Consider the following 15,671-nt stretch of genomic DNA (forward strand, 5'->3'; position numbering starts at 1 on the left):
TTGGAACAATTTTTCTGCTGCTCTGATTACGTCACTTTTCAGTGCTCTGATTGTTCAACTTTTGGAACGCTTTCCGCTGCTCTGATTGGTCAATCAGTTGTTCAATTCATTGTCCAATTCTACAGCACACATTGGGTTATTTGTAGCGCAATAGTAAGGGAAATTTTGTGTAAGACGATGTTAACAATGTTATCATAACATGTACTGTAGGTTTATACCGTACCATCTAAATAATATCCCTCTTAGCTTTGAAAACAGTTCATCATCAGCAGTAACATGTTACAGCATTTTTATATACAAAAAAGCATTGAAATTAAACATGTATTTCAATAGATACATTAAAAGTAGACGCTCTTTTGCGCTCCATAGAAACGAAAATATTGAAATTCGAGTATGCGAAGTTCGTGAACAGTATGCGAGAAACACGTCTGTAAAATCATAAATTTAAAGGACTTTTTATGCGATTCTTCTAATGTGTGGTTACGTAACAAGTTTGTAGTCGCAGGTGCGAAACGGAACTTGCGCCAGGGGAGCGGAGGTTCTACTGTAATTGAATAATAGAGGGCAGCAGATTCTTACTAGTGCACTTTTATTCTTTTATAATTTCATACACAATCCCCATTAAAATAGTTAAAATAATACAAGTGTAAATACAAAAGAAATAGATAATATTTACAAAATTAAAAATACATGTATACATTTTCAGATAAGAATTGGCATTTTAAAATTACATAAATCTTCATCCGCAAATACATATCAAATACCATTACGTCTATTCAATGCATTGAGCTATTTTTTATGGAATTATGAATGAATTAATAGAGGATCGAATTACGTAAACAATAACAATGTTTAATCACATTTAAAAAAAAAAACATACAAGTTGGGTTTTATTTTTTAAATAAAATATTAAAGCAATTTGCACCAATAGATGTAATTAAAACTTTAATATTTGTTTTGTTTTGATGCCAAAAAAAACCCCCTGATACTGTACCTAAAAGGAGAGAATAAAAACTAAATATATAGTAACATAACATGTTTGACATTTAACGTCAAAATAAAAGGCACTAGATAAGATTAATTCTTAAGTATCTACCATCAGAAAATATATATAACAATATATCATATGCCAATAAGTGTTTCAATTCATTAAAAGTTACATACATACAATTAGAAAATACAAAATTCATTCAAACTTTTTACATCATACTCCTATTGCTATGGAAACCATAGAAGTCTAGGAAATTGTGTGCAATTTTTGCAATCTATTTTATACACAAATTCCATAACTAAAAAAATTAACTATGTATTTGGAACTTTTAATTTATTAGTAATAAAGATAATTAATCTAGGCTATTACATTGAGATTTTAAGACCATAGCTGAACCAACAAACTTCTAGATTACTTTTGTACCTGTATATAAATACAGTAATAGCATTATAGTACAGTAATAAACTTGGTGTGAAATAATTTAAAATAAATGGTAGGTATGGGGCGCAAATGGTAGGTATGGGGTGCAAATGGTAGGTATAAGGCGCAAATGGTAGGTATGGGGCTCACAACCACACCGATGACCTGTCATGCTCAGCATATCGGGTTAAATTAAGACTTTAGTACAGCATTGCTATAATTTATGCAAAATTTAAGAATATCATCTTAATACTACATCTTGCTACATGTGTTATGCGGAATGTATTTACGTGAATCTGTGGTAAAGCAGGTTTTTAAAATAATCGAAATAGAACTACTGTAAAGATTAAGAAGTCTTTAAAAAAAATATAAAAAACCAATCATTACTGTAGGGTGAGCACACAAACAGATTGCGCAGTTTATAAAAACATTGTAAATGTTCTATTGGTTGGCTGTCCAACTACAGTATAAAGCTTAGTTCGCACTAAGACATATACGCAACAAAAACGAGTTGACCGATGACAAGCGACTTTTGTTGCGATACGTCCTAGCATTGCATCTCTATACTAAAACCATATTGCGACTCAGGTATAAGCCCATATTCAGATTGTCCCATGTCAGTATGGTAGTAAGTATAATCAAGATAAGTTACAGTACTACAGCAATGTGTCATTACTGTAAGTGTCAAAGGTCAATGACATTTTATTACGGTTTGCTCAAACAAGAAGTTGTTGATGTACACAATATTAACAATACATTCTTTTATCAAATATTATTGGTTACAGCAGCTATTTATTTGTTTCCTGTATATTAAGGATTCATATTGTTTACTGTACATAATAGGCAGTATATTATTCTACGAATATTAACAAGTTTTAAATCAAAATATGATTAGGAAAAAACACTTTTAATATGTAGCTGACAATGTAACCAATTGAAAGCTATAAATTAAAAATAGACTATCCTTCACTTGTTGTATTATTTTAATAAATTACTTGTACACAATATCCATCCCATAATATCAAGTATGTTTATAAGGAGAGGACAGATTTTACAGGTAGTATAAAGGTCAGATGAGGTCAGGCAACTATTAAAATGAGTTTGAGTGTAAACTAAAGGTGATGTTTGATTATCCCAGTACTGCAGTAATTGTAATCCTTCCATCTACAGTAGCAGAATATCATATCTCAGTACTGCAGCAGTAGCAGAATATCCCCGAACTGTACTGCAGAATATCCCAGTACTGCAGTAATAGCAGAATATCCCAATACTGCAGCAGTATCAGAATATCAAAGTACTGCAGCAGTAGCAGAATATCCCAGTACTGTACTGCAGAATATCCCTGTACTGCAGTAATAGCAGAATATCCCAGTAATTGCAACCCTTCCATCTACATACAGTGTTATGTTTAACAAACATATTCCAATAATGGGTTTCTTGGCGAATAGCAATAATATATTTATCATTACAGTGTACAGTAATTTGTAGCTCGTTTACAGTATTACAAATTACAGTTTAAAAGAATCTTACTGTTGAAATTATAACGAACCAACAACATAATGTGTGCACATCTCAACAACTACAGTATCAATCATGCATCATAAAAACAATAGTGTCTGAGATGTTGGAATGGAATATGGACGTTGGAATACAGTAGAGTATACTGAATATAAAATTGAATACTATCTAAGAGTTTTAAAATCTTATTAAAATATACTGTACAATGGTGTTTGACGAATGTATTATTATTATTTGTACAAATGAATTTCATTTCAATTAAGCTTGATGTCGCATATTGACACAGTGCAACGACGTAGGCGTAACACAAGTTAGTTGACCAATCACAAATGGTTGATGATCTATCGTGTCGCTATTGGCCAAATTGCTTTTGGTGAGTTTACATCCTTGCATTGCGTCAAAATTGAAAGCAAACTTTAACAGAACTGTTTAAAAATAATGTACATCTTAAATTTGTTCTTAAAAATATTTTGTCAAGGTACAGTACTTATCTTATTTAAAACTTATTGCTACAATTAAGAACTTTAAAAAACAATTGAATGCCATTTCATTTTGATTTAAAAAAGTATAATTATTAAAATTATTTTTATTCTATAAGGCTACAATATCCCAAAAATGCATAATGAATTTGACAAGGTGATTTCAATTTTAAGAAAGAGATTAATATTTATAGTAAAATCAATGTCTCTCTTCTACTACAGATGAATGGACATACAGTACAATTCTGTCTAACCCCTTTTATGCCGATTTCTTCCTGTTATTGGTTTCCCAACTAGCAAACAGTGAAAAGTGACAACATTTCCATAATTTTGGCGAAATTTCATTTTTTATGGTGAAACTATTAATGTGTATATTGCAAAATGACAGTGTTGCATTTTAGACGAAACTTGGATTAAACATTGTTAGTTTAGTATAAACACCTCAGGCTGAGCGTTGCAAACACTTTGATGGCCTATTGAAGAAAACATCAAGCTCAAATTGATCTTGCCTTGTTTTCCCTTTTCAACTGGAATGATTACTTTGTGTACTGGCTACAAACAATTTTGGAGCAGTACAATCGTGATAGCGAATAGGTTTTGGTATTACTGTATAGTTGTACATCCAATCTCGTATTTAATAATGAACAATAATCGTACTGTACAGTACAATATAGCTGGTGTTCATGTTTTGGCACAGTATTCAAAAGCTGGTATTAATAGTTTAAAAATTCTTTAAAATTAAAGAGTTAACGCTGATGTTTCCTTTTCCAGCAAGTTTTCTTGCGAGGAGTGTAAAGCGTTTCCGTTGTGAACGCCATTTCTTAAGGAAGCACCAGATCCCTTCGGATCCTCGTATGACTTGTCATTTCTTTCTAAATCCATCACCTCATCTTCATCGCTATCAATGTCATTGTGGTGATGTTGATGTTGATGTCTCCCTGCATCCACCAACGACGGTAACGAACGATTTAAATGAGTCGACTGCGACGCCAAAAGGGCCGTCGGTTTACGATGCGATCGTGAGATTGTGTTGCGTTGATTGACCGGTTTCACCGTGATGATAAGGTTTGAACTATTGGCTACCATCATGTCTGTGACCTGATCTAAAGTCTTTCCAATCACCTCAATACCGTTAACCTCTAAAACTTCATCATTAACCGCTAATAAACCCGTACTCTCCGCAAGACCTCCAGGCACTAATCGCGAAATAAAAATCCCCGGAACTTTTTCAAGACCTTTTGGCGTGACACGAACACTCGTTCCATCGCGGATGTAAAACCCGAGAGGCTTGTCCGACCCATGCTTGTGTAGACGTACCCTCCTGTGCGTGTCTGGTACGATATCAACGTCAATAATCGCTGATACTCTTCGGAAGTCCTGTGGCATTGAGATGGGCATTATTGGTCTTAAAGGTTTCGCAGTATTTCCTCCTCCAAGAATTTTTCCAATTCCTTTGTTTTTGCGTAATGTTGTACTCATGTACATACTCTCATTGGCTTCTTCTGAAAAAACAAAAAAGAGAACACATCTGAGGACGGACCAATCATATCCCCTCTTTCCCAAAACTACAAACGTTATCTTTAAACTTCTAATAGATAGAAGCGACCAATTTTATCATATATTATTATTCATTTTTTAAAAATTATTTCCTTTACCGTATATCATCTACAAATGTATATCACATATATATTCAAATTGTTATTGTTAATGTTATTTTCTATAAAATGTTACTAAATATATAAATTAGGTATGTTCTTGCACAGAACAGGGCCTGATCAGTTTCAGCCTACTTTTTACTCAAAACACAACTGGCTTTTCATTTGGTGATCATTCATCCTACTGTACTTGGTTGCGTAATAAAATTATTATAATCCAGTTATTGTTTTTTAGTCAAATGTTTGCAACATTCAAAGATTGGGAACATGATTGCGTTTCAACTAAAAATTGCTCTACGGAAACCTGGTTTTGACGATTGAGAATGGAAACAATTTGGGTTATTAAAAGTAAAACTATATGTATTAAGTTCTTAAATATTATATATGGATACTTAGTTTACTGTGCCATCAATAAGATAAAGTATGTCATTGCATACTAGTAAACATTACAAAGTGTTCACATTTAAAAGAGTCCTATGGTGCTTCAACATTTTTGCCCCTCAAGCATAAAACCAAAAGAAACTGCAATGGAATTCAACCAGGGACCAAGGATCGCCACAGTTCAACGCACACACAGTTGCCAATGTTTATTTGACTGTAAACTCTCTCCAGATAGTTCAGCTACAAAGTTGCATAATTTATTGTCAAGCCTTTATAGTCAAACAATGATATTAAAACAGTACCAACAAAAAGGATTCTTTATCCAAATGCTAAATATCTTTTTTTGCTGAAGAATATTCTTCAAGATCAGTTTTTACTTTTACACACAACCGCAGGCCAGCATAATAAAGATCTATAATTAGATTGCACAGATGGGTTAATATTTAACGATTTAACTATGTTTTTAAACTGCCAAAAACCACTTGTTAATGTTTAATATTAAGACAACATGTAACACAGTAAATGTGGTGAGAAATCAATGCCACTGCTACAGTACATATTTTATTTGATTTGAGCAAGACTCTCTCTACTGCCTCTTAAACAAATATATTGTTATGGATGCGTAATTTGCGACTAAATTAACAATGATTGTAACAGTTAATAACTTAAGCTCTGTCTACACTATCAAACTTTACATAATACGTGACAAAACAAATGCGATGTGCCCATGGACATGATGTCATATCACTATACCATTTTTGGGCACATCATACTTTTTTGTCAAACTAGTTTGATAGTGTCGACAGAGCTTTATATCTCACTATTTGACAAAGTTCCTTAAAACACGCTCTATTTTGCATGAAATATTTTTACCTGTTCCCCAAATTTGATCAAATCTAACTGTAATCTACAGTTTTGAAGTTATAATATTCAGATCAGAGAGTTGTCTACACTACCAAACTAGTTTGACAAAAATATGGTAGTGATATGCCCAAATATGGTGTAGTGATATGATATCATTATGTCCATATGGACACATCACATTTTTTTGTCACAGAGTTTGAAGTTTAGACAGAGCTTAAGCTAATATACTAGACCTACAGTACAGTTACACTTTTCATTTGATGTGGAAATATATGCAGATCAGAATCGAATACAGCTGATTATTGTGAATCTGCTGGTCCACACACAAACAGTGCATACATTACAATTAAAATATAACAGTATCTATTACAAGGGCATTGAACTTTACTTTTCTAGAAGTTCAATAACTATTGACAGTTTTAGAATCAGTGAGGCCAAACATTGACTCATTAAATCATACACACAGATTGGTACTGTATTCAATAAATGTTGGAACTTGTCTGCTGTGGAAAAACAGTTCCGTTTGAAAAGTTAAACATTTAATTTCACAGCTTAAAGGCCAATTTACACAGACGAGCAGATACGGTAATACAAATAGAATCTATGTTATTCCTAATGACCATTTACACACAACGCGGAGCGGATGATATACAGACTCTATGTGGGAAAAGCTACACGGTTTTCTGCTTACCGTTACTGCTGGTCTGTGTAAATTGGCCTTAACAGGCCGGCCTTTTTTAAATTTTAGTGAGCAAAAGAACGGTTTTTAAACAAAATTTTGAAATATAAATTATACTCTTCTTGCCAAAAGAAATGGAATTTTAAAATTAAATTCATTAAACTGGATTTTTCAATAAAAACAGGCTCTTTAGACTACTGCTACTCTAACCAAGTTACAGTATGTCACTGTGAAATTGAGGAAATTGGAAAAAGCCACCCCTGTATTAAAGGTCACACATTATGCTATGATGGTTATCTCTATACTAAACGTAAGTCTAACAGAAGTTTGATAATTTGAAAGTGTTCTTCACGTAGAAAGTTTGCTTGCAAAGGTGTACTACGGACAGACATCGATATGGCCGAAGTGCAGTATGTATCGGAACACAATCATGCAGTGAAATTGAGTTATAATAACATAAAATGAAAATATAACTTTGTATTTTAACAGAATTGGTATGGCCTGGGTGACTAAACATGCAGACAGGGCAATCATACAACAATAGCCTGTTCCTTACTATAACTTTTGTTATAATAGTGGTATATACAATAAGCCTTTGTTTACACAGTGGCTTAAAATTCTGAACCTTTAGTCATCTATTGAGAGTTTTACCAAGAGAGAACAAATCATGGACCAGGGGGAGTTTTATAAAATTAACTTGAAATGTACTCAACTATATTGACTATTGTTCATCACTACAGAATATTGTATGTAATTATTATGTGTCATGAGGAGGGGCTACAGTGACGGAATTATGTGAGTCTCTATGTTGTCGCCTCGACTAAATGATACTTTGTTGTTTTTTGTTTATAATATACATACAGTATATGTTGATTTTGGTCGAAATAAATGTTTAGTTAAATTAAAAAATTAAAATTAACAATAGAGCATATTGAATTCATTTATTTTAACAATAATTAGGCCTACAACATAACAAAAGTTGTGAACTTTTAACACAAGTTTGAATGGTTGGGGGTCAACAAGAATTTGTTTAGAACAAAGACAAATTTTATACTCAACACTGTACACTTTGTTTGGGTACATTTCTTAATAGCCCTGAGGGTCAAATCTATCATGCCCCCTAAAACAATTTGTTTGTTAACGCCTCTGTATGAGCAGGGTAAAGAACAATGACACACTGTTATCAAGTTCAGATAAAATAAAATTCAGTACAATTACTAATAGTGAATCAACGCTAATATGTTTCTGATAAAATAAATTTGCTAGATAACATTAACAATATATATACACTACAGTGTTCTGTTCTTGAATGCCTTCACATAAACTGAAGAGTGATATGGTTTCCGAATTTATAGGTCTATGGGGAGGTACTGTAAGTTGATGTTTAAAAGATGAGGAACATTCTTCATGTAAAGAATATGATTTTAACCTTTTCTAAAATGTACAGTATACATTATCAGAGACGTAGTAAATCATTGAAAACATAGACTTAAAAGACAGGTCTTATTGCAAGTCAAAGATCCGTTCAAATAAATTGAACAAAATTAGACACAAAAGCATTGTGGTTTTGGTTTAGTAGGGAATTTAAAAACCATCATTTTGAAAGACTTTTATTATTGAACTTTCTTTTCTTAAGAAACATTCCTTAGATATCATACTGTACGACCACAATGTCTTTGTTGTTTTAAATTCCAAATTCCTTTGTTTATCCAGGTATTGTGTTTATAATAAATTGCTGATACTTCTTGATATTTTATTTATAATAAAAGACAGATTTCAACACTCAATTGTTACAAATTGTACAGTGTGAAATACAGTTATTCTTGAAATAGAAAAATGTATATGTGTCGAAAATAAAAATCCAAAGGCAAATTACTGAAAAAATTACAATGCTGTGGGTATCAATGGCTGGATCTCAAAAGGAGATACTAAAAAAAAAAAAGCGAAAAGCTAAATCAAAACGATAAAGTAAAACAGCCAGAAAAGTTAGCAGAGCTTTCGGGCAACACTAGCCCTTCATCAGTGCATGCAAGTGTGTCGAAAATAAAAGATAGATTTCAATTCGAAATATCTATTATTGTACGCTGTACTTATACTTAGAAAACTGTGTTGGTATAAAAGTCAAAATGTCAGAATTTTAATTCATCACAATACTGTAGTACTGTAATTGTTCAGAGAAACGAAATTTCATTGTACAGTACTGTATCTGTACAGAAATAACCAAATGCCACATCAAAAGTCAAATTTTAAAATACAATTCCGTTCAATCATGCGTACCCCAATCAAAATAGTACAATCATATTCATTTTTTATCAAGGCAGAATTTTAATTCATCACAATAGTACTGCAATCGATAAGAAACAAACATGGTATAGTATCTGTACAGTAATATTAACCATAATGCCAGGTCAAAAGTCAAATTTTAAAATACAATTCCGTTCAATCTTGCATGTACACACCCAATCAAAATAGTACAATCATATCATTTTGTAACATATATTTGACATTGAAGATAAGGAACAATAGAAAATATATCTTTAAAAAACTGCTGTTATGGAGTTACAGTAATAATATTTTTTGACAGCTTAAAATATTCCAAGTAGACAATAAGGAAGCCACAGGTACTGTAGTTAATACAGTATACCACTTCCTTGTATTATCAGTACTGTATGTGGGATGTCACCAAAATGGGAAGTTGTTAAAAATGTTGATCTGTACAAACAACAATATGATTGAAAAAAATATTAAAACTAAACCAACTACTGTATATACATATCACTAGAAACTACATTTACTTAAAAATGGGTAATCACTTTTATATCTGTCCAAAATCATTTAATCTGTGTCTGGTGGTGGAAACATGCGTTATTCGTTCAATGGGGACTTGGCATAGTATCCACAGTCATGAGTTCGTAAACTACACAGACAGTGTACAGTACCTACCAGAACATTGCATCGAATAATGCAAAGTTTAAAAGTTCAATCTTCAATAAACATTTAGTATTGGTAATTAATACAATGACTCATTAACTAACAATTCATAGAAAAGATAATAATAACATATGTAAGGATGTTATTGTTAATGTTATTGTTACATTAGTCAAAAGAAAGAATTTAAGTGTGATATTGAATAATTCCACGTTATGTACTATTATTTATGTTGAAATGAATGTTGAAAAAATGATCTTTGGTCAACAAGAAAAAACAATTATTCATAACTAAAATTTAAAAAGAAATCTTATTTATACTGTACAATAATAATTGAGAATACTGTATCAAGTTTATTAAACTACAGTACGATATAACTTGTTACTGTACATTTGACGGGACTCCCTGACACAGTGAATCTCTCCTCAACTTTAGGGTACAGCTGTACAGTATAGTACAATGCCATTTTAAAATTCAATCTTCTATAAAAAAAAAATCTGCTGTTTCCGGTTCGGGGAGTTGAGAATGCACGACTCTAAATCAATATTCTTGAGTAACATTTTAGAGATATTTTATTTTATATCTTTGCATCTCCAACATTTTAGGAGTCAGTCATGCATATCTAATGAGTTGATCAAGTGCTATTGTAACCAATATTGTACTTGGTATAGATATTGTTCATCCCAGCAGAAACTATTCTAGTAGCACTGTGAAGCATTGATTTACTACTGTACCAGGATAAAGCAGTCAGTGAGTGTACAGTATGCATTGATATACATAGTAGCCCTATGGTTTGCAATATTCATGAGCAATTGGTAATGTACAGTACCGGACAGAATTATTGCAGATTTTGAACGCATTCAACGCATTGTTAAAGTGTTGACAACGCGTTGAAACTGCGTTGTCCGTTGGCGTTGAAAGTGTTGAGTTCGTTGAACTGTTTATTCAACCAACACAATGTGTTGCGTTGAGTTTGCGTTGAAATAACGAACAATCGGATTCGTATGGTATTTACAGATTGCCAGTGTGTATTAGTAGTAGTAGTAATAGTATAAAATACAGTATTACAAATATTTAAGAAAACAAACATAATGTGTATTTTTCCGCGGAAACCTAGCTTAATATATTACACTAGGCTAGGCCTACTACTAACGAGTAGGCCCCGTGTGTATGAGCCGCGTCTGCCATCGCAGTTAAAAGTAGTGTAGTGGTCATGTCCTTAATTACTGTGTGCCTATATTAACTGGAGTATTAAATACCAAAGTTAAGGCGGCGGTGAATCTTGGAGGCTAGGTCACATCGTAATTAATTATTTCCAAACTAAAAACTTCGCAGTACTGTACTACATTTTTCTCGATTATTTATAAAAACAACGTAGCCTACACCCGCCGCCATGGAAGGCAACAATACACCACCAACATAACGATCCAGCATGGTCGTCGTCTTTTTCACGCATGCTTTTCGTGACGTGAGGGACGAACTGATCGAAAGGTGAAGAGTTCATTCATTATGAAATAACGCGTAATTAAAAGGGAAAAAATCGTTTAGTTTTATTATTATCCATAAATATATCATTATCATGTATTATATTATAAATTAATTATTGTGATGCCTAACGTAACCCATGCAGAGAAAAGCGTTAAATATAATAACCAAGAAATAGGAATGACCAATTTGATGACAATAGGCAATTTTAGGCGTTTTCTTTAAAATCAAAACCTGTGCCATACCACCATATTATTCACGCCAAGGTGTAACCCACAAATATTTGAATAACCAAACAATTCAGAATAAAGAACCACTTTATTCTGATGCAAGACAATATATTATTACAGGCGAGGTTTAGGCGTTTTCTCTGTAACATACTATTGTTTTGTTTCTTAATATAATTATATTGGCCTCCTCCTGAAACTGTATGAATGGGATGGGAGTTGCGAGAATATGCGAGCGAACAGCCAACATTTAAATCAGTTTACAGTGTGATGCTTTTCAAAACGCGCAACGTTTTCAACGCGTTCAACGCTATGGGATTCAATTGTTTAACGTCGTCAATGAACGGTCAACGGGTTCAACACATTCAACACGCTCTATTGTTAACGTATTCAAAACGCTTTTTGTACTTAAAAATGTAATGTTGTTCGATTTATAAAGATTTAAATTGGTTCATGGGTGTCGGACACGTCAAATTTTTTAGTTCTTTCAAATTACATTACAACAAACAATGGGACAATTATAAAATAAAAACCAAAATAGAGAAACAATATTTTAACTTTATCTCTTGAATCTCGAACAGCTAAAAAATGTAGGCCTAAATAAAATTAATTACTTCGTCGTCATTAACGATCGTTAAATACGTCATAACACACGTGGTGTTTTTCTTGAGGAAACCAGGGTGGCGGCCTCGTGGACGGGTGTTGATGTCAGTAATTTCCACGTTGTTTGATTTTACGACGTGAGATCGTGTTTTCCCCCGGAAGGCCTACAGTACAGTGTTAACTGTTAGACTTGGCATCGACCTTATTATTCGATGTTTTCCTTCACTAAACACTGGGAAATATCACTGTGTGTTTTACTTGGTAACTGTCCGTTCAATACTTAAAAATATATCTAAGCTTCATATATATTTTTTATTTATATTAAAATATCTGGTAGTGACTGCCGATAGGTATTTTGCCTGTTGTTGTTACTGATCGTTCAGGCGTGCAATCGGCCAGTCTAGCGCTGCAGCAGCTAGCGTTGAAATAACTAATTGTTTACTTGACATGCTGATAATGACTTTCGTTGAATAAACAACTAAACGTTGAAAGCCGTTCAACGCAACGCAAACACAACGCAACGACAACGTGTTGAATGCGTTGGGATTTTTGCAATAATTCTGTCCTGTACTGTATACTGCAAAACATACACACTATCTCCTGCTTTAAAATGCATTTGAACCAAAGAGGTTACATAATTAACTAGAGTCTGAACAAAACTCTACAGTTTGAACAAAACATGTAAGCTTTAAGTTGACCTCTGACTATAAAAAAAGTACTGTATAGTTTAGCTATCAACACAACAATTTGACCCCTAACATTTGACCTGATGTTACCATAGCAAAAGTCATACCTGTGCTAAAAACAAAGAGCAGAGAGATCGACTGACAATCACACACTAGCATCATGTACATGATTACATATAATTGAGTAATTTGATAGATTTAATGAAGATAAATCCGCAAGATATGAACATCAAGTGTCCATCATAGAGTGACAACAAGATGATGTCATCACTCCTATCATATCCTTCTTCGTTAGGTTATTGTGGTATTTCTCACCTGTCTGTCTAATTGCTTGTCTCAGTTCATTGTTACAGTAGTTGTATTATTCTTACTGAGTTAAGCTCTGACCACACTATCAAACTATTTTGACAAAAAACTGTGATATGCCCAAAGATGGTAGTGATATGCCTAAATATAGTTAGTGATATGACATGTTCATGGGCACATCACATTTTTTTGCCACATAAAGTTTGATAGTGTAGACAGAGCTTTAGTCAGTATGTGATTTATTATTATAACCTATTTAGTTTGGCTGTAAACAACACGAGCTGCCGACATCACTAAGCTACAGGACCCTGTCGTGATTCTTAAATATTTGTAATCAATTCAAAATTAAAAGTTATCTCAGGTCAATTAATTGTTATCAACAAAGCATTGAGTACCCCCTTAGCTAGTTATCCTGCAGAGTGTATGGAAAGTGCTGGTATCCACTATGTTGTTTAATAAACAGGTTGTACTGCTGTAGATGTATACAAGCAGAACTAGAGCATCTCAAAATTAGTACTACCATAGAGATATTATAGTGAACTACTGTATCTGTAGACATGCCAATACAATGTCAACTATTGATCATAACACTAATTAGTGTAAGGTATTTCTCACATTCTTCACATACAATACACCTATTGAGATGACTCTCTATTTACAGTATTAAGCTCTGTCTACACTATCAAACTAGTTTGACAAATAAAGTGTGATGTGTCCAAATATGGTAGTGATATGCCCAAATATGGTAGTGAAATGATATCATCATGGCCATATATGGGCACATCACATGTTTTTGTCACATAAAGTTTGATAGTGTAGACAGTCAAGGGTACTGCTTTCTTTTGATAGAACAAAGGGGAGAATAAGGCAAGCACAACAAAATAGAGAGGGGAGGGGGAGGGGGTACAGTCTTTGTAAAGATGCTAAAGGACAGTAGTGTATAGTGATGGTTTGATGTGTAAGAAATTGACAGTATACAGTACTAGGTTTTTGTGGACAACACTGTACATACTGTAGTTTATACTATGGATACGGTACTGCTGTAGGGGTAAACGATTACTCGGGCCGCCATTCATTTTTTGCCACCATATCGCGATATTAATGCATTCAGTCGCTATTTAATACTACGTATGGTAGGTAGTTACATTTCAAATCATTGTACTGTGTCCAAGTGCACCAAGAAAACAATATTTAATAGTTAGTTTGTGATCGATAATATAAGTAAATGCTTACCTCTTCTTTGTACCACTAAACGTAATGGCGGTTTGAAGTTGGTCAACGCTTTGTGATAGTTATCATCATTGTTTATTGGCAGCAGATCATCCTGAGGATCCGTGTAACTCACTAAGAATTCTATATTCTCCAACTTGTGCATTTTTTCCAAGTGTGCATAAAAATTATCGAATGTTGACATTGTATTGGTGTCTACAGAGAAACGTCTGAATTCAGCATCAAACTAGAAAATAAATTAATAATACAGAGAAAAATGTCAGTTTAGTATAAAAAAAAAACCAACCCAAAAAGAAATCATTAACTTACAGACAGTATTGTTTGACATTAATATAAATTACTATAGTATTACTATTATTAGTAGGAGTACAGTAATTAAATTTATTTTGTCAATTAATTGAATTTGATTAATGAATAAGCATTATGATTACTGTATATTAATTATACATGTACTGTAGGCCTGACTATATCATATGTCATGTTGAATTCCTTTCAATGTTATTCATTCAATATTATTATTATTATAGAAAGATTTGTTTTATAAATTTTACCTTGCTTTTGACTTCTTTCAGTCCAACCATCCCATTCACGTGTCTCTGCTTTCGTGTTGACATTTTAATTGCTGTATTTATATTAATTTACTTTCAATTTATCATCAATTAATAAGTTCCTTTTGATAGTTAATAGGATAAAGGTAGTCCTAGGCCTCAAAGTTTCTTGTAAGTTCTGTCAACCACCGATTACCAGTCGTCAGATCGTAGGCCGGAAACGATATGCTTACTTCCCTACACAGATGACGGTTTGTCGCCTGTTTTCTTCCGCCTTCCAAGGCCTTACTCACGATGACGACACATTGCTGGTCCAGCACCCACACACGAAAATTTAATTAAAATATAACACCAAAAAACACCAAAATAACTTAAAATATTGACGAAACAACTACAATATAATATAATCAAGTGAAATTTAAAAAACGCCTAAGAAAATCAGTTAAAGTGAGCCACTTTCTTCCGCCGTCAATTTGTCGGCCTAGACTGTGTGTCGAAGGTAGTTTGGTTTAGTTCCTGCGGGGGAAAATCAGACCTTTGGCCAAGCCCTGTGACGTCATGTAAATTATAGAGGGGGTAGTCATCATTACAATTTTTATCACAACATGAATAAGGCCATTTATTGTGATAAAAAAAACTTGCTCGCATACTAATAATAATAATAATACAGT

General features: G+C 33.1%; 1 protein-coding gene across 1 annotated transcript; it reads right to left on the minus strand.

Moving 5' to 3' along the window:
• Positions 1-252: 252 nt before the first annotated feature.
• LOC140056130 (partitioning defective 6 homolog beta-like) lies at positions 253-15,506 on the minus strand. Its single transcript, XM_072101391.1, has 3 exons — positions 15,004-15,506; positions 14,456-14,678; positions 253-4,910 (listed from the first exon to the last, which is right to left on the minus strand). Exons 1-3 carry the CDS (start codon positions 15,064-15,066, stop codon positions 4,147-4,149), a joined length of 1,050 nt encoding a protein of 349 aa, XP_071957492.1. The 5' UTR covers positions 15,067-15,506; the 3' UTR covers positions 253-4,146.
• Positions 15,507-15,671: the final 165 nt, after the last annotated feature.

This window comes from Antedon mediterranea, chromosome 8, assembly GCF_964355755.1.
Source record: "Antedon mediterranea chromosome 8, ecAntMedi1.1, whole genome shotgun sequence".
NCBI classification, from domain to species: Eukaryota; Metazoa; Echinodermata; class Crinoidea; order Comatulida; family Antedonidae; genus Antedon; species Antedon mediterranea.

Bases quoted from the DNA above. Each gene is read 5' to 3' on its own strand.
- LOC140056130 (XM_072101391.1), bottom strand. From the start codon at position 15,066: ATGTCAACACGAAAGCAGAGACACGTGAATGGGATGGTTGGACTGAAA. The intron at 14,679-15,003 runs GTAAAATTTATA...TTTATTTTCTAG, and splicing joins TGAAAGAAGTCAAAAGCAAG to TTTGATGCTGAATTCAGACG. The intron at 4,911-14,455 runs GTAAGCATTTAC...TTGTTTTTTCAG, and splicing joins TTTAGTGGTACAAAGAAGAG to AAGAAGCCAATGAGAGTATG.